At 38.5% G+C, this 20,177-nt stretch overlaps 1 protein-coding gene across 2 annotated transcripts in view; it reads left to right on the top strand.

The window, feature by feature from the left end:
• cdh22 (cadherin 22) overlaps positions 1 to 19,525 on the top strand; it is a 194,670-nt gene extending 175,145 nt beyond the window's left edge. For both annotated transcript variants that reach the window (XM_076884303.1, XM_004547639.4), the window contains 4 exons: positions 6,735 to 6,852; positions 10,343 to 10,492; positions 10,766 to 10,867; positions 17,659 to 19,525. In XM_076884303.1, coding sequence (XP_076740418.1) covers positions 6,735 to 6,852; positions 10,343 to 10,492; positions 10,766 to 10,867; positions 17,659 to 18,191 — 903 coding nt within the window. In that variant the 3' untranslated portion in view covers positions 18,192 to 19,525. The remainder of the gene's footprint in view (positions 1 to 6,734; positions 6,853 to 10,342; positions 10,493 to 10,765; positions 10,868 to 17,658) is intronic.
• The last annotated feature ends 652 nt before the right edge of the window (positions 19,526 to 20,177 follow it).

Raw genomic sequence — 20,177 nt, 5'->3', positions numbered from 1 at the left:
TGGTAAAACAAGGCGTAAACCAGCAGAGATGAGGAAAAGAACCACAGGAAAATACAGACAGACTCATAGTTTTGCCAGTGCTTCACGAGTAGGAGACTGAATGAATCATCTATTCTACTTACCAAATGCCTCTTCCTTTTGTCTTTCAAATGTGAATGTTGAATCAGATGAACCAGTAGACTTGACAGACTGAATATTCACAGTTTCCTTTTTTTCCCCAAATTAACCTTGTCAGTGTTTACAGCATCAAGGTCTTTGTGCATTCAGTACAACTTTCTTTTCTTCAGGCAGAAAGTCTGGATGTCAAATGATATTTGTCACTGCATCTAAAATGTTAAATTAGCTTTTTTTGTAACTAAACGAATAAAATGAATATACTTAATTTCTGTAATTTTTCTGGAGAGCTTAGCTTTTATTTGCAGGAACACATGAGGACACTTGTCAGCATAATGTCATAATGATTGAGTTAAACCATTTAAATCAGACACTCAAAAAAGGCAGACAGTCAGTACTATAGTTTTTCTTTTGAGGGCAATTCAGGTTTTTACCTCAAAACCTGGTAAGTGAATATATTTTAGCAACACTATGTTAGGGCACACCTTGCTAGTAACAGATCGGGCTTTGTGCCTTCAGAACTGCCTTAATTTTCAGCAAGATGCTGGAAACATTCCTTAGACTTTGACATGATAGCATTACACAGTTGCAGTAGATTTGTCAGCGAATATCCATGATGCACATTTCCCATCTAAGGTGCTCTACTGGATTGAGATCTGGTGACTGTGGAGTCCATTTGAGTACTGTGAACAAGGAATGGGAATGGATAAGAATTTAGTAATTCTGATTCTATTATTGATATCACTTACTGATTCGATTCCTCATTGATTCACTTTGACAATGACCACCATTGCTAAGCTGCATACGAAAGACATTACATTGATACAATGTTGTTGCATGTTTGTTGTGATCAGTGTTCAGATCTCTACTCAGAAAAAGTAATTATTACACACATTACACTGAATGCGTTTCCCTAAAAGTAATGCAGTATGTTAATTACACCAAGAAAAATTTATTCCTCCACTTTACCATCGCGGTGTTGTGCAATAAAAATAAAAGTTATGTCCATATCCACACTATATACTGCAATGCCATTTCCCTCCTCTGGCACACAACCCGAAATCGGATGGATAAACAAGCAGACTAGCAAATTCAAAAAATTGGATGCTGGGTACCGGTTTTCTACAAGAACCAGTTCACGATTTTTCTATGGTGCCAGTTAATATTACTTTTTATTTTTCGCATGCATCTTTTGACAGTCTAGTCTGGCCATGCAATGTGACTCAAGTTTTGCACAATGCACTGAGTCAGTTTAATTCTACGCTGGGCAACAGGAGAATGCTTTTCACCATTCAGAATAATGGATGCATTTGAAAACGCACCGCTGATGCTTGCAGTGAATTCCAGGCTTCAGAGATGAACCCAGCACTACACATTTTAAGTAGTTCAATGTTTATTTATTTATTTTTTTCATTACCCTCCCCACTGCCATCATGAAATGGCTGATTTCTACTGTGAATGAGAAAGCCTCCTCTGCCTCACAACCTTCACCTTTCAGACACCTATAGTGTAGATGGGGTGTACTTTTGGGAAGTCTCCCCCTGTAGTTTTCCAGAGATGCAAGAGATTTAAGGGGGTCAGGAAAGGGGACTGCTAGATAGAAATCTAATTAGGTGATTGTGCTTGAGGGAGCTTCACTAGCTGCTCGATAAACTCCCACACACTCCTCTCTCATTTCTCTCCCTCACTTTACACTCTCTCCCTTGGCACTTAGTTTCCACTCACCCTGCGATGCTGCAAGAGAGTCCCCCCCACTGAGGGCACAGTCACAGAAAGCAGATCATGGCTCATTTACTACATCGTCACTGTTGTTCATATTCTTCAAATAGAGGAGTAGATTCATCCCCCGGTTGATTATAAAGTTATTGCTTATAGTGTCTTCTCTTTGCTCATTATTCTTTTACCTTCAGAGAGAAATAAAGTTGACAGTGCTTCAGAGAATGATGAGAAGAAACTATCATCCCGTTTTGGCATACAACACTGAACTGTATTTTTCATAGATCACTGTGTATATGTGGTAGTTTTTGCCCTATGTCACTGTGTCTATATTATTGTGTGAGAAGACACACACACGTAAAGATTTTATTGCCGGTCAAAATACTCTGTGAAATACAAATGTCTTTAGAAAAGGGGATGTTTGTCCCTTTTTGAATTTTGTTTGGCCTTTGCTCTTCTTTAAATTCTCATATTAAACGAATCGAAGTGTGATTATAGAAGAAATCAAAGATTTAAAACAGCAGTGCAAACATTTGAGCCATGGTTTACAGTATTTTCATGAAATAATTTGCAATTCATGATTAAAGCAGTCATATAACTCTGATGGTGACAACATGCCGACTGTGGCATGGATGTTTGTACCAACACTGGCAATGTTTGTCATATTCAAAGTGTGTAGGAAACTTTAGTCACGGTGCTCCAATCAAGAAAGCAAATGAGATGGCATTGCTCATTTTTCCACATCATTGTGGAAAAGAAGATATCAAAATATCTTGGGGTTACATTAAACATCATTTACATTTAGAGTATGTATAAGGCTGGATCCTGGCATTATAGCTTAAGGGTTTTTTGTTTGTTTCTTTTTTCTTAACTCTAGATCCACGAATGACCCCATTTTTAGAACGCTTCTCTGAAGCACTTATTGTTGCTAGGTTACAAAACCGTCTTCTTCGATGTTAGATTGTAAATTACTAGTTTGTCAGTGACAGCTAGAATCAGTTTCTTCTTCTGGCACTCTGGACAGTATTGATATTGTAGGTCCCACCTCTTCTTGGTTTTGATTGGTTAGGGAGAAAGAAATGACACTGATGAGTGCTGTCATGCTGAACTATATCCAAAATTGTCCTATTTTCAAACTGACAATACAAAACACTGTGTACTTTAGTGTTTTTTCACCAAAGACAGCTACAGAAGATTTGTATCCTCTGATACTGTGCAAAAAAACTTTTCAATTTTCAATTCAATTTTGTTTATAAAGCGCTAAGTCAGCTCAAGGCGCTTTATATTGTAACAAAAAGACAATATAATAACACTGAGGAAAAAAGCATGCCCTGTGGGCATAGAACCTCATTCTACATGTCTAAGCTACCACACACATGTAATGCCGCTCTTAATGCTTCTTGACATTAACTTGCAAAGCTGCATGTGACTCAGTATGATCTCACATTAAACAGACTTGCCAGTGCCCTAGAAAGTCTGTGTTATGTCTGATTGTGTCTGAGTTAAAAACAGTAAAGGTAAATTGTTCTGGGAGTTTTATCTGGGCACTGCAGACCGTAACCAAGCACTCACATTGCTCAACCAAACTGTATTTCGAGGAGTGTGCCCGTATCTGATATGGAGAGGCTCACGGTGTGTGGCGGACGTGAGAAAGGCGAACTGCAGACGATATCCTGATATGATTCTCTTGACATTGGCTCATGTGTAAAAAATGTTGAATATAAAATGTGGGATTTGAGTCGTCTCATAATATGCTTTCATTTTTTTAATCACATTTTATGAGTACAGCCACTATTTCATATTCCATGTGTTTCTATAATTTGTGAGTGGAGATTTTGCACCACACTGAGGAAGAAGCAGTGATTTAGTCTGAAATCATGCTGTAGCATTTTGTAATTACAAAGTAAGGCATATTTTCCAAAACAGCCTCCCTGAGCTGTTAGTATGACTAAGCCTGTTCTGTGTTTGTGATGCAACGTCAATCCTGAGACGCTGTTTATTGTGAAGGCACAATTGTGGCCCGGAAGTGTGCTCAGCAGTAGCTTAGTCACAGTAATGCATAGCCATCACTCACGCTCAAAGAGTTCTGTGCAGTGCCATAAATGAGGCTCTCTCACAGACGGGCAAATTGAGCTTAAAATCACACAATGAAGCAGATGACTTTATATGTGAACCACAAGGATTACATCTACAATAATATTGTTTGAATAATCAATTTACAGATGATGAATGAAGGACGCATTTTTGTAAAAGGATGAAAGGGAGACACTTTGTAAAAGATAAATGTAAAGGACAAGCAATTAGAGAAAAAGGTAATCACCGTGACAAACAGTGAGAACAGGCCAAAGAGGCATACGGGTGAAGAGAAAAGACAGAAGGGTTTAGTTCAATAAAAAAAAAAAACTCTTTAACATTTTTCTGCACCTGTATCCTGCATCTAAAAGAAGAGACTAACAGCTGAGTAATGGCTTGATTCATTTCTCTTGATCTTATCTGATCCTGCGTGCTTTTCTGAAACCAGACAAAGGAATTACAACTGTCGAACACCTGCTTTAATCATTCTGAAAAATGCCTCACTTAAGAGTTCTGGAGGTTGTTTGTCGTGTGTGTCTCTACTGATTTTGAACTCTCTCTCTCTGTGTGTGTGTGTGTGTGTGTGTGTGTGTGTGTGTGTGTGTGTGTGTGTGTGTGTACATGTACCCGTCACCTAGTACAAGATAAAACTTGTCTGCCTCAACACCAACAGAAACAATATTGCAAAAAATAACCCCACTATAAAGGCTAAAATAAATTTGCTGGTCTTTTTACAAGGTTCTACAAAAATTATAACTGTGGTGGACTTCAGGAGATATTGCCTGTTCCACATTCCTTTCTCAACCATTTACATTTTATATGTATATTTTTAATCATTTGTTTTATGCAATGATTTTCTGCCTAGACACTTTATCTCTGTCATATAATGCGGTGTTTTGCAACTAAGTGCAGAGTGTCGAGCATAAGTCCTAAATCTTTAAAGAATGTAGATTAGGTCAGAGGGAAGCTGTGTTTGCAATCAAAATGATGCTGCTGATGATGACTGAAAAAAATGAGTATTTGTTGGTTTGTTTGTTTGTTTTTGTAATTTTATCAGAACCACTGAAGTTGATTGCAAATCAAACAATTAAGATGTGATGAGGCTTAAAATAATCATCCACATACTCACATATGTTAAATGTTCATTTTTTTCCTTCTTCTTCCTGTTAAAAGGGAGTTTTTTCTTCCCCCTGTCACCAAGTGCTTTCTCACAGGGTCTCATCTGGTTGTTGTGGATTTCTCTGTATTATTGTGTGATCTTTAACTTCAAGCAACCTGTGTTGTGATGTAGTGATAGGGCTGGACTGGTAATCAGGCATACTTTGCATCTTCCAATGGATCAGTATAATTTATTTTTCTCTTTGTTGACATAATTAAACAGTCTACAGGTCGGCTTGAAGGGCTGGCACTACAAGCACTGACACCTGCCCATTGGTTAATTTTCATTACTGACACTGGCTTGCCCCATAAAATCTCTTAACTTGACCGGCCCCTCCACTACCTTTCCTGTATGCTCATGCACCTTGTTGAATAAAGTTTAGTGGCCATTGAGAACTGCTGGAGGGATAGCAGTCCCAACAAGAGACCGAGGAAGGTGCAATTAATTTTAATATTTATTTAATATTAAAGTGCAGAAATCACATGGATGGGCATAATAGAGAAGGGAGAGATTCAAGAGATTAAAAAAAAACTTTTTAAGATAAGTGTGGTTCAAACTGTGACTCATCTGACTAAGTGTGGGTTGTATGAAATCAGTTATTATGAAAATATTTACATCATTTAGTTAATGGCAGCTGGAAGACATGGCTAAGATAACATGCATTAATATAAAAAGAAGGGTGAATAAATAACTTAAGTTATATCACACATGCATCACAAATATTTTTCATCTAGTGCCATCGTAACATCCATGTCATGTAGATCATTTTGACATTTATTTTGAACAAACAAGTTTGAAGAGGTACTGTTTTGTCTGCAGCGTTTTTGGTTTATTTTATTTACCTAAACCCAGTGATTGTTTTGCAATAAACAAAGATGAAGATAATCAAAATAGTAATGACATGGTCTTAGAGGTTGTGTACTGGCAGAGGAAACACAGAAACAGAGCCGATGGATGTGATGTGAAAATATCATTTATCAGCTCGTGGTTTCATGCTGGCTGTGGAGTAATAGGATGAGAGGAAGATGAATTGTCACTGAGGGCCCCATGTTAAGGTGAAAGGATCTCCAGGGGCTGTTTGATGTCTGTTCAGCTCACAGTGAATCCTATCTCACCTTATTGTATCCACACAGAGTTCTCAAAATTGGATCACAGTTGATTTTTATCTTTGAATGTGGATCACTATTGTTGCATTAGATACGAGAACTACACCCCCACCTAGTCTGTCTTTCTTTCTGTTCTCCTACACATTTCCATTTTGACTTTACTCCTTCTTAGCACAAATATGGCAACATCAGAGAGTGTCTCTGACTCTGGCTCTTTTTTTCTGTTCTTAGTTCTTTTCTCTTTTTAGTGAGATATTTTATGCCAGTTTTGCATTTCTACCATAAGACTTTTTTTATTATTTTGCTGTGTCAACTTTCTAGAAAGGATTTTTTTTCAGTCTCTTTGCAACTGTAGTCCCTTTAAACTACTCTGTTATATCGGACGCTTTCTTAGTCTGTTGCATCCAAGTACACTCGTTCCACATCAGTTTCTCGTTTATAAAAGAAATATTTGAAATGCAAAGTGTTTTTATATATACATTTATTTGAAATGGGTAGAAAAGTCTTAACGTCTGTGCCTTCTTTCTTGTTACTTTATTTCACTTTTTCTTCTTTGCTTTCCTAAGTTAATTCACACCATCAGTGTGGTGGATAGGGACGAGCCACAGTCTGGACATCGTTTCTACTTCAATCTTGCCCCTGAAGCCTCCAGCAATCGGTACTTCTCCCTGTTGGATTTGAAAGGTAAGAGGGTAGAGATCCTAAATTAAAGTTATGTGTGAATAAGCATTCAGTATTTGTGCAGCTATGCCGATAAGATTATCAGCATTATTGAATTTTTAGGTAATGACAGTAAAAGTAGGAGTCCTGTCTATGACCAGGTGTTATATTTGTTATGAGTGAGTTTAAGGATTTGGATGTGCACAGGTGTGACATATCTATAATGAACTGATACTTATCACCATAATGAAGTGATAATATTAATAATATTTTATTATTAATAATTGACCCCTATAAGGTCCAAGTGATGAGGAAAAGTAACAAAAAGTATCCAGGTTGAAAAAAAAAGGAGACAAGGAGGCACAATTGCTAACTTAAAAGTTTGTATTATTTTTTCTTACTAAATAAATTGAAAGAGACGGACAAGCCACTATCGCCTTTTAAAGACAGGAAACAACTAAACCAGAGTTTTTTCACTGAATTATAAAGTAAATCAAAAAGGCTGAATCACCAAAACAGACACTCCTCTTCACAGAGCAGGACTAAGCAACCACCACACACAGCTCTCTAGCTACAAACCAAAAAGGCTCTCTGGCACTCGAGTTCTGGCTTTAAGTAGTCTGGCACCTAAGGGGGACAGGCAGCAGGACACTCGCATACATAGACCCTGCAAGGACCGTACCACTATATAGAAATTTGGTGAAATCCATTTTTAAAAATGCACCTTAAGACAATGTTTACTTAAAAGACTGTTGCTCAAAAAACTTTGTGAAAATATAAATTTAAATACATAATTACAGTTTCTGCGTTATTTTAATCCAGTGCCAGATGGTTGATGTTTTTAACATAAAATAACCAATAAAGTTAACTGCCAGAAGACAAGTTGTTTGAGATGTTTTTTACGGTGTAGGGAAAATTGTGTATTTTTTGTGTGATTAGACCTTTGTCTCATAAAAGGGAGATATTTCTATTATTATTTTTTGGATAAACACCAGCTGTTACGCTCCTGCTAGTTGGGAAAAATATCATTAGAAGATATTGCATGCCAGTATGTGGATGATTCTCTGCATTTTAAAAAAGTATTTTTATGGTTTTATGGTATATCTCATAAACTGCAGAGTTGTACCGTGACTATATTTTTTTCAAAGCCTTTTATATAAATGTTTAAGCTTTGGAATATCTTTCACATTTGAACACTTTAACAGTGGATTTTTTTCTCTATTCCTCAAATGATGACTTTTTTTTTTTCAAATATTGTGTTGAACATAAAATTTATACCTACCTGCAAAATGTAAGGAAACATTAAAATCAGTGTTCCCCAGTGATGACTTTGCTTTGTCAGGAAGATGAGCTTCTCCATGCCTGTCTGTGTTTTTGCAAATGCACTTGCAGATCCGTCGTTTAGATATGTGTACCTAAGTGAATGTGACAACTGGCTAAATCAAGATTGATCTGACACCAGGAAAATGTCAGGGGAGCAGCCGGAGCCACAGAAATGTCACTGTAAAGGAGGCAGCAAGGTCTGCTGCAGTTCCGCTCGCTTAAATGTGAATCCAACAAATATAACACAATAATAAAGATACAGACACTGGGGACAGCAGAAGTATACCACAAGTGTTTTTCTGCCTTTTCACAAAAAAATGCACACTTACACACACATTGGAGAATCATAAAGGTTATCAGTGTCTGCTTACAATATCTGCCTTCTATGTAGGTGATTATGGAAACTGGTAAATAATCACAATACATATATTCTTAGATGTAATGTCACCCTATTTCCCTGGAAAAAATACACAACTTTCATATATAAATATATATATGTAGCCTACAAGCCCACAAACAACACCTCAGAACATGTATATGTTTTGATGTGAGGCAAACAAAATACCACTCAGACTTTTGATTCTTCTACCCCTCTTTTTTACACTGCCTTTTTTTCATGGACACATTTGTCAGCTTGTCACTTTCAATCTGTCACTTCTCTTCCTTATCATGGCCTCACATTGCGTTCTGTCTCCAAGTCTTGACACACAATGATGAAAAGGCATTTTTTTCATGTTGGTAAACTCTTTGAAGTTGTTGCTGGTCGTCTGTAAAGCAAAACCTTATCTCAACAAATATAATTTGCTGCTACATGACAAACTGCCTTCATGTTATGGGTGAAATGCCCCGTAGCATGCTAAAAAGATACATAAGACAAATTTAAAAGGAAAATAAAAATACACATTTTGTTATAAAAAAGAATTGAAAACTGAATCCTAATCTAATTATCCTTCCGGATACAGAAATTAAACGATACGTGGGGGTGTTTTAAAGTTTTCAGAGGCATACAGTCTCAGACTGTTGTGTTCATTTGGACTGGCAAATTAAGTGATCAATTACATTGTTACTGTTGGATACAGACTGTAGCAGATGCAGGGAGAATCTTTTCCGTGCAGCAGTGGAATGGAATGCTGTGTTAAAGTCAAAAGGACAAATTGAGGTGTAGGCTTCCCATACTTAAACGGTAATATGAAAATTGTTCTACATGTGTCAGAGGAGCTCCAAGACAACACGAATAACAGTGATATACGTTTGAAGAGATGAATTACTTGCTATCCTCTATGCAAGTATACCCACAAAGCCACTCTGACTCTATTTGTCAAAGCCTCATCCTGTATTCTGACTTACATTTATCTTTGTCTCTGGCAGAGAGCTTGTACATACACAAGTAAAGTTTAATTTCACACAGTGGCTTTCACAGTGATTTCCTCTCCTCTTGTTGTTTGCTTTTGAAAAAGAAGATACATGTTAAATGTTAATGGCATAAAAGCAGTTTATTTTACCATAAAAGTTTAACCTCAGGTTAAACTTGACATTCTTTATCTGGAAACCTTGGACTGTGCACCGACTAAAATTATTTATTCTACTTGAGTTACTTCTACTTCTATTTGGAATTATTGTCAACTTTCAAGTCTTGAAAACTATAATCATTTATTTAAGTTTGAGTGAACAACACTTCTACAAGTAGTTCTTTTACTGCTTTTCTCAGTGCAGATGTAAGTACACCCATATGGAAAAGAAATAGTAAAAACTTGTATGTGATTACTCATGAAAGTGGCCACTTTCATGAGTAAATCATATAAGGCTTACATGATTTACTCATGAAAGTGGCCACTTTCTCATTACTTTCATACATTGTTTTAGTAAGTATCCAAAACATACAAGTTTCATTATATAATTTTTCAAGGGATCTTATATCTGTTTTCACTCTTATATGCTTTTCATACAAGTTTCACACAAGACAGATACAAACTTTATAAGATTTATGTATATCTTTTCCATATGGGCAAAGTAGACAAAAAACCACAACAGTGATAATAAACTTACTGATTTGAGTTCCATGAAATTTACTGAAGGCTAGTAAAAGCTAGACACTATCAAGGAGACATAGATGGTATTATTTATCATAAAGACACTAATATGTGTTTCTCTGCTTTACCTTCTCTCTGATCCCAACCCATATCTGACCCAGACAACACAGCTGGCATCCGGACTCAGCGGTCAGGCTTTAACCGCCATGAGCAGAACGTGTACTTCCTGCCTATTCTAGTGGTTGACAGTGGGCCTCCCTCCCTCAGCTCCACAGGCACCCTGACCATTCGTGTTTGCGGCTGTGACACAGGTGAGTGCTGCTGTATGAGCTGCACCATTACTAACATTATCATCACTGTCACCTTCTGCAGAAGCGGGAGTGCTAAAAGGTCATCTACATGCCAAACAACAAAATAACACAAGGGCATAAATTTGCATCAAAATGGTCCTCTACAGAGATTTCCCACTCTTAAAATCATAATATATACATGATAAAAGACATTTTCTTTACAAGATGAGGCTTTGACAAACTGCTTGTGTTGAATTTGCAAAGTAAATGCTCCTTTTATGTTTTATAATGCAGATGGAGCCATCCAGTCCTGCAATGCCACAGCCTATGTAATGAGTGCAGCTCTCAGTCCTGGGGCACTTATAGCATTACTGGTGTGCATGCTTATACTAATAGGTAAGCAAGTGAATGTTCTTATAAATGCATGGAAGATGAATGTATTGCTGTATGTTGAATTTTTGTATGGATTCATTCGTTTGCTTTTTTGCTGTAATGCTTAGTTTGGGATGGTTACTTTGAGATTCAGTGGAATCACAGTGGGATCAACTAGTTGACAGCTGGGCCTAAAGACATCAATTCAAGCTCAGTGCCTTTTTGTCATTAATTCCTACAGTCATGTTACCTTTTATTGGACTGGTCAGTTTTATATTTAATCCATATATAATTGAACTGAAAATGCATATTTGTTAAAAACTTAAATGAGAGACATTAAAACAGATCAAAAACACATTTTGTTGCTGCTTTCACTAGAAGAAAGAGGCACAGATGACATCTAGTTTTGTAAACAATATCAAGCTACTTTGATCCCTGGAACACAGACTGTGATGGAATGAATGGGAGTGAAGTGAAAGTCGTCTTGAGAAAGCAAACATTTAAAAGAGCAGCCTCAGCACTTGGAATAGAGGCTTTAAATGGGCTTTCCAGAAATTATTGGATTTTTATAGAGAGACACATACACATGTGCACCTCCTAGCACACATAAATGCATATGCTAACCCCCTAAGAGATGTTTGATATTGCCATTTTTTAAATTTTCATGAGTTTCCTTCCCACTTTCCCCTTCTGTACATGTTGGAGCTCCACTCCACAGTGACAGCATGAGACCACAGCGCTGTCACAGTGTTTTGTTTCCCTCGCTCGTTCCTCGACACACTTTACATTGCACAGGAATTGAGTGATGGATGATGTGACACTATGCAGACTCAACTGTGAATAACATCGCTAACTATTTCTTTTAAGAGCTTTTCTAATGAGAGTTGTTAAAACTCTGTCTCCATTAACTGAGACATCTACTGCAGTGAACTTCAAAAGCAGAGCATCATTTATTCATCATGGCTTTAAAAGCCTCAACAAAATGTTGTGTACAAATCTAAGGCAACCTCTGCTGGCTATAAAAATGTTTCTCTGGTATTGTGGTTATGGTACTCTGAGCAACATTGCATCCCCCTGAAAAACCTGGGTATGGCCTTTAAACTACTAAAAACCTCGATTCTGTGCATGAAAATAGACTGTACAAAATATTTTATTTAATGGGTGGCTTAGTGAACAAAAACAAGCAGTATGCAGTTTTTTTCTTTATTCCGATGGTGTAAGTAATCCGTGCCATTCTCTTGCCTGTAAATGTGCCTCATATAAAAAGCTGAAGGACATGCTAGGTTAAAGCGCCTACATTCTGCTAGTCATCATGTGGACAGTCAAATCTCAGGACTGCAGGGGTTAGGATCAGGGGGATAAACACTGTTTTCACAACTATCATGTAGTGTGAATAACAACACTAGAGTGGGACATGTGACAGGAATCGTATCACTTCAGCTGCACACTTTCCTCTTTTCCTTTTTCATACTATACCACATAACATGCTATACACCTATACAAATTGCAAACCTAGATTAACAACTCCACTCCTAGTAACTGCAATGTAATTCATTCTCTCTATTCAACGTTATTGTGTGCACATCATCTTCTCTCTCCCACATTTGCAGATATACACTCTGACTGCCTAACCAACAAGCTAGCACTCTCTCCAGAGACTGGGCAACCTCTATTATATCAATTGTTGGGTGATGAGAAAAATGAAAACAAATTTCTGCCTAATTACCTTACGAACAAACAATCCCTCCATCAGTTCATTTATAGGCCTGATGTGATGAATCCATTTCACTGCGTTGCAGCATCTGCATGCATCTATTCCAATTACCTCCCATCTGCTTGTGATGAACTCCCGCATGGGGGCAACCAGCGCAGCCCAAGGGTAAATTAACCGTCTTGTCAGGAACGCTTATCGCAACATCTGTACACATAGGGACCAGCTTTGTATGTATAAGAGACAGCTATGCGCAGGTACATATGCTTCCTGCAAGAGTAAACTCTGTACATGGTGTTGAATTGAAATTTAGACGTGCTAATCTCCTAGTTAAATATGTTTTCAGTGGCTTTCAATTCAAGCATCTGTATACCTAAAAGGTAAATTCCATTAGGAGGGTTTTTGAAAAGTGAGGCTATCAGATCATCTTCGCTTCAGAATGCCACATAATAGCACATACTCTTTAACACAGTTTACTGAAGGGAGGCTGTTCTGCACCTAGGAGTTCATAGTTTCCTACCTCCTATTATTCTTCACATTAGTGTGAATTTAGAGTAATTGTCTTAGTGCTTGGTTAGTATGCATGGCTGTGTGTGCCACAGTTTACCACAAACCGTGACTCTTTCTTCAGCCGCCTGGCAATTAATTTACCCAATTCATACAGGAGAAGAATAAACACAATGGCTACAGACACCGTATCCCAGTGGAGCCCAGCAAACAATGTAAGAAGAGAACAACTGTACATATCAGTCAGAGATGATGAATAAAATCCAATTCAAGATCAGCAAAGCTTTTTAGTCTGTGTCACAGCTCTGTAGGCAATGAACCCCCTGGGTGTTTCACTTTACAAATGAATTTTAGGGCATTTATAGCAATTGAAAAACAATTACCAGGAACAGCAACAACTCGTTGTATAGATCCCATCACTATTATATTCTAATGTTGTGTAGGGTGTACAAAGAAATGAGATGGGAAGAAAGGTGAAATATTTATTAATATAATCATATGACCTTCAGCGTCACATTTTCCGTGCCCTTATGCATATTAATATACATGCTTTAACATGTATGGATTTCCTGTACACAGCACCTATTTCTAACATCCATCTATTTTGACTCGGAAACAACGTCACTATAGCTCATTTTCACAATGTATGAATGGGTATTTTGGGTTCAGGGCATCAAACAATATGTGCCATCCAGGACAGCACAGGCACCATTATAATTGATAGTCTTTTTATCTCTGTGGGCTTGTAGGCATCTGTTTTAGGCTATCTGTTCCAGAAGATGCATGATGTGTACTGCTTAATGATCTATCTGAATGTCCCTTCACTGGCATCCCTTTGGAGCTGTTGCTTATTGTGCCTGCTAAAAGGAAAAAAAATACTGTAGGTACAACAAAGCATTTTAGAGAACATGCCAGGCAACTTCTTTTCCCTTATTGAGATTATATTGTAAAACGGGAGAGTAGAATAATTAGCTTTCCATTTTAGAGACAGAAACAATTCTGAGCCTGCAAGAGTGTTGTAGTACTTGCCAATTTGTCAGCAATTTGCAATTGGCAGTGTTATGTGAATCAGGACAGTGCTGCCATTTATAATCTGGTTTTTGTGAAATATGGCCCTCAGAAGCGAAAGACCATCGTTTTTCATGAACAAAAATAAACAACAACAACAACGAATGTGCATTACGATAACAAAATACCAAGGAAGTGAGTCAGAAGCTGTTTTGATGCTGTTGTACAGTTCAGTTTTTGATCTACAGTAGATTTTTTTCTCCTTTTATTTTAATAAATGAATGTTAGTACAATCGTATTGACAGGCACATCAGAATAAAGTACTTTTATCCTTGTCTTTCAGAGTATTTACTATGCACTGTAGAAAAATCCCTTTGCACATTCTTCTTTGCTAATAACCTGATCAAAGAGCAGCTAGATTGCTGTTTATCCCACTACTCAAAATTGAGTTGTTCATTATCTTTGTCACACTCCCCAGTGTGCATCATTCATTAATAACTGGCTCTAATAAGTTTTTACCATCACTGTAAATGACATTTAATGTTGTTGCAAATCTGAGACAAATCTGGTGGAAGTTTCAGAGGGAAAAGTGCAGCCCTGAGGAGGGATGACGAAGTTAGAGGGTGGGTGTCTGAGCTAAGTGAGACTTGTCTAATCACAAATGAAGGCAGTAATTAAAACAACTAAGCTGAAATTGAAGCCAGATTGATTTATCTGTGCATACAGCCTTTGTTTTCCTCTCATCTCATTAGTCCATAACAGGATCTATCACAATTCTTTTTAATCAAGACTTTTAAGCATTTATCTCTCTTTCTGAGTGGTCTCCTCAATTTCTTAGCTGAAGAAACAAAAACTCTTACTTTCACTTGACTTGGATGAGTATTGATATACAGATTGGTCTCCATTAAGCCTTTTGAATCATATTTCTGAGCGAGGCAATCAAGATGTTGAAAAATCAATGCTCATGCATTTGAAATGTAAAACTTGATAATATATTATCTTCCCCTGCGGTGCCTTTGCCCCGAGAGGTGAAATCAAAGTTACTATGGGTGTATTTAGAAACTTTCCTATGGAAAGCACTTGCAAATCCATCATGTGCAGTGTATGCTCGACATACACATTTAGCTCAGTAAGGAGAAAGAGAACAAGTAACAAGCGGAATTTATTGCAGAAACCTGAGCATGCAAAATAGAAGCATTTTACTCAGATGAAAAGCAACATCATAGAATGAAACCCCAGATGAAGGGGAGGTAGACTAGACTGCAAGGACCCTAGCCACCGGCGGTGAGTTAGCAGATGGCTGAAAAAGACTGTTTAAGATGAAGTGGACAATCCAGATGGGTTGAAGATGCGAAAGAATTAAATAAATTCAAATTTTATTTGTCACGTACACAGTCATACACAGTACGATATGTAGTGAAATGCTTGGACAACTGCTCGTGACCTAAAGAGAACAAAAAAGGAAAAGGCTATGAATAAGATAGGAAATAAATATGAAAAATTAAAAAGGGTAAATTTAACTAGGAAGGAATAAAATATAAATTAAGGTTAAAAATGAAATAACTGTACAACACAAATTAGAATGAAGGGTAAATTTAACTGGGAAGAATAAGATAAAGATAAATATATAAATTAAAGTTGAAAATAAAATAACTGTACAACAAAATACACAATATAGAACTATATAAGAATGTATGAAGAAATCTAAATATAAATAAATATATACACAATAACAGCAGCTGTACAAGTATTAACCGGAAATGAAGAATATAGTGACCAGTGTTGTGCAAAACCAAAGTCCAGAAAGTCCAGTGTGTGTGTAAGAACCATATGTGTGGGTCAGTACTGTGTGGTGGTGTGATTGAGAGACCGTATCGCCTGCGGGAAGAAGCTCCTCCTCAGTCTCTCTGTGTTGGTCTTCAGGGAGCGGAATCGCTTTCCTGACCTCAACAGAGAGAACAGTCTGTTGTTGGGATGGCTGAGGTCCTTCACGATCTTCCTGGCCTTGGTCCAGCACCGCCTGCTGTAGATTGAGTGCAGGTCAGGGAGCTCGGAGCGGATGGTGCGCTCAGCTGACCGCACAACCCTCTGTAGAGCTCGTCTGTCCTGCATGGTGCTGTTCCCGAACCAGGTTAAGATGTTTCCCGCCAGGATGCTCTCTATGGTGCACGAGTAAAAGTTCCTGAGCACCTTGGAGGGCAGTTGGAAGTCTCTCAAGCGTCTGAGGTGGTAGAGACGCTGTCGGGCCTTTTTCACCACGGTGTTGATGTGACAGGACCATGACAGGTCCTGCGTGATGTGAACTCCGAGGTATTTGAAGCTGTCCACTCTCTCCACTGGGCACTCGTTGATGACGGGGGTCTGGTAGTTCCTCTCCTGCTTAGTGCTGAAGTCCACTATCAGCTCCTTTGTCTTACTGACGTTTAGAAGGAGGTTGTTCCTCTGGCACCAGTTCTCCAGATTCCTAATCTCCTTCAGGTAGGCCGTCTCGTTGTTATCAGAGATCAGGCCCACCACGACGGTGTCGTCAGCAAACTTGATGATGGTGGTGGAGCTGGTAGTGGCCACACAGTCATATGTGTACAAAGAGTACAGCAGGGGGCTCAGAACACACCCCTGGGGGGCTCCAGTGCTGAGAGTGGTGGAGGCTGAGACATGTCCGCCCATCCTTACTGCCTGTGGTCTGCCAGTTAGGAAGTTGGAGATCCACTGACACATAGATGAGCTGAGTCCCAGATGCTCCAGCTTGGTGGTGAGTGTGGAGGGAATTATGGTGTTAAATGCAGAGCTGTAGTCTATGAAGAGCATTTTAACATAATTCCCCCTTCTAGTGTCCAAGTGAGTGAGTGATGTGTGGAGGAGATGAGAGATGGCATCGTCTGTGGAACGATTTGGACGGTAAGCGAACTGTAGTGGGTCCAGTGTGTCTGGTAGTGAAGAAATGATGAAGTCTCTGACCAGGCGTTCAAAGCACTTCATCACTACTGAGGTGAGGGCTACAGGGCGATAGTCATTGAGAGAAGCAGGGTGGGGTTTCTTCGGGACAGGAACAATGATGGACTCTTTGAAGCATGTGGGGATCACCGACTGAGATAAAGAGATGTTGAATATCTCAGTGAACACAGGAGCTAGCTGGTATGCGCAGTCTCTTAGGATACGACCTGGGATGCCATCTGGTCCTGCTGCTTTCCTGGTGTTCACTCTCTTGAAGGCTCTCCTTACTTCATGCTCGGAGATGACAGTTTGACAGTCAGATTAACAGACTGATAGGATTTTTTTTTTTTTAAAAAAGGGCCTGAATCTGTAGGCATTTTATGTGTTTTTTCATCACAAAATGTCAAAGGGATTCACTTTTTGCATGCAATATGTTTAAGCCTCTGTGTGATGAGAAACCTGTAAATGAGAACCTTTTTATCTGTGTTTTACCAAAGCACGAGAATTCATGTGTGGGAACGTTTGTGGATATATGTGTTTTTGTGTTTGTCTTAAAATCTATTCACTGAATTGAATTGAATATGTTATTTTAATGTAGAATTACAAATATCGTCTCTTTTCACTTTCTTGTTCTCTCTCTCTCTCTGTCCATCAGTTCTTGTTTTGCTGATTCTAACCCTGAAACGCCACAGGAAGGGCCAGAGGATGACAGAGGACGAGGAGGACATGAGGGATAACGTCATCAAGTACAACGATGAGGGTGGAGGGGAGCAGGACACTCAGGCATATGACATGAGTGCTCTGAGGAACCTCTATGACTTTCCAGAGGCCAAGAGCTGTGACTCTGGCCCAGACATCCGCTCACTGCCACAGTGGATACAAGCTAAACGAGTGGGTGGCAGTGGCGCAGAGGCAGCTGCTGCGGCAGCAACAGACTTTTCCCTTTTCAAAGGCTACATTCGAAAGAAGGTGGAGCAGGCTGATGCTGACCTGTCAGTGCCACCATATGACTCCTTCCAGACATACGCCTTTGAGGGCACCAGTTCACCGGCGCTTTCGCTAAGTTCCATTCATACACTGTCCACCACCTCAGAACAGGATTTCTCCTATCTCAGCGAATGGGGACCACGCTTCAGGCAACTGGCAGGCTACTACGCACCAGGAAACCCTGAGGAGGAAAGGTCCTAGCACAGCTTCTTCTCAGCAGAGACACTTTTAAACACCCTCTTCTTCCTCCTACTTATCTCTCTCCCCTTCTCACCCTCTGGCAGGCTACTGAGATCAGAGCCAGTCTATGTACTCATTAAAGTCAGAGTACCATCTCTTTAGCAAAATTCCCAGTCTCAGACTTTGAACTCCTTTGAGAAAACTTTGAGAGGTTTTTTTTTTTTTTTTTGCTTTCTTTTTTTTTACGCTTGTTTGTATTTTCTTGTGTGTGAGAGTTTTAAGATTTAAATTAAAAAGCTCTGGTGATCATATGAAATAAGGAAGAGAATGAGCGATATCTAAAACTGCTATTTAACCGTGTGCAAAGGGAGAGCTTGTTTCTCTCAGGAAAGAAGAACATTTATTTTAAGTTAAAAGACGGACTGTCAGCATTACATGGGTGGGGTTAAACCATGCCAAGGTAAAGTGTCATGTATTTATTTGATGCCGAAATATTTATGTATTTATTTGTTTTTATGTATTTATTTATTTATTTATACCATGCTCACTATGGTAACTACAAGAGTGAACTCTGCTAAAGTGTTAATGAAAAAGTGAGGGGAAAAGGACATCATGAATCAAACGACACAACATGGAAGAAAGAAGAACTGCATTAGCAGGGGAGTCCACACAATACCAGTGAAGAGATGACATCTGGGTCATATAAAATTACATTCTGGAAAATATTTCTATTTATTTTCTATGACCACTTTTGTAAAATAATAACCAACTTCAAACAGATATCCGAAAAGCAAAGGAAACTAGAACAGAGGCAACACACTGAATAATAGAACTGCCGAAGAAAACAGCTGCCAGTTTAGTCTGAATGGCAAAGACTGATGCACTTTTGCTGTATTTTAGTGATTTATAAAAAAAAGGAGGGGAGTTTATGGTGACAAACTGAGAAAAAAATGTGTGTTAATCATTTCTTATCCTTTCCACAGCCATTTTTAAGGCAATAAGGCACAAACCGCAGCAGTGATTTAAGACAAAACAAAATGACAGTTTTCCTGGAATTGGCTGATGCCCAGCCTTGTCCTACAGGGAGCCAATCTTTATTCCAGATTTGTGTGTGAATGTGTACAATATGTTCAGTTTATTTCATATCCTGAGATGTTTAATTTTCCTTTTGACATTTTATTTCCTTTGGGGTAAGGGAAGAACGGTTATGTCTAATTAAAGAAAGAGTTTTATGGGATAATGTGATTAAGGAAGTGGTCACATCCACCTGGTATCCACAGCCTTTTCAGTGTTGACCTTAACTTGCAAATGTATGGAAAATGAAAAAAAAAAAGCTAAATAAATATTTGATTTTTTGGTAAAAACTACATCTCCCTTGGTGCAATAAACTAAATTGCTTTGTAAATGAGATCACGGAGATAAAGTAAATAGAGCATCTCTGTTACTAATTATTGTTTGCCACTTGTTTGCTGAAGATGTCTGCTGAATTATGAATAATTGTGGAGCTAGGTTTTGTTTACACCAGGGGTAGATTCAGAGAATAGTTGTAGATGGAAACAAACAGACCATATGACAGGCCACAGCCAAACAAAGACTCTCCTCTCAGCGTGTATCCCTCCTGGCTGCCTTCTGCCAAACTACAGTAATTGTCGTAGTCACCAGAGGATGCTGAGGTTTATGAAGTTGCTTTTATCTTTCTGACCTGCTGCTAAAATGGCCCTTCAGACAGTGGCTTGGATTCACATTCAAGTCCTTTCATAACTGGGTTTCAAAGAAATGTCAGTTTTTTTTCAGTAGCGCTACTGTATCCACTCATAGTTTGCTAAGAAGTGACATTGAACTATGTTTCAAACATAACTCATCCATCACTGCTCGACAAAAAAAAGGTATAGCTAGACTTTTATTCTACAAAACTAAAGTAACAGCAGCATGACAAAATATATGCTGCCACACTATTTTACAAGTATAGCAGTGATGCCACAATCAGCAGCACAACTTGACTTCACG

This window comes from Maylandia zebra, linkage group LG5 (assembly GCF_041146795.1).
Source record: "Maylandia zebra isolate NMK-2024a linkage group LG5, Mzebra_GT3a, whole genome shotgun sequence".
In the NCBI taxonomy this organism is placed as follows: Eukaryota; Metazoa; Chordata; class Actinopteri; order Cichliformes; family Cichlidae; genus Maylandia; species Maylandia zebra.
The sequence above is the reverse complement of the archived record's forward strand: the minus strand, read 5'-3'. Positions and strand labels throughout refer to the sequence as shown.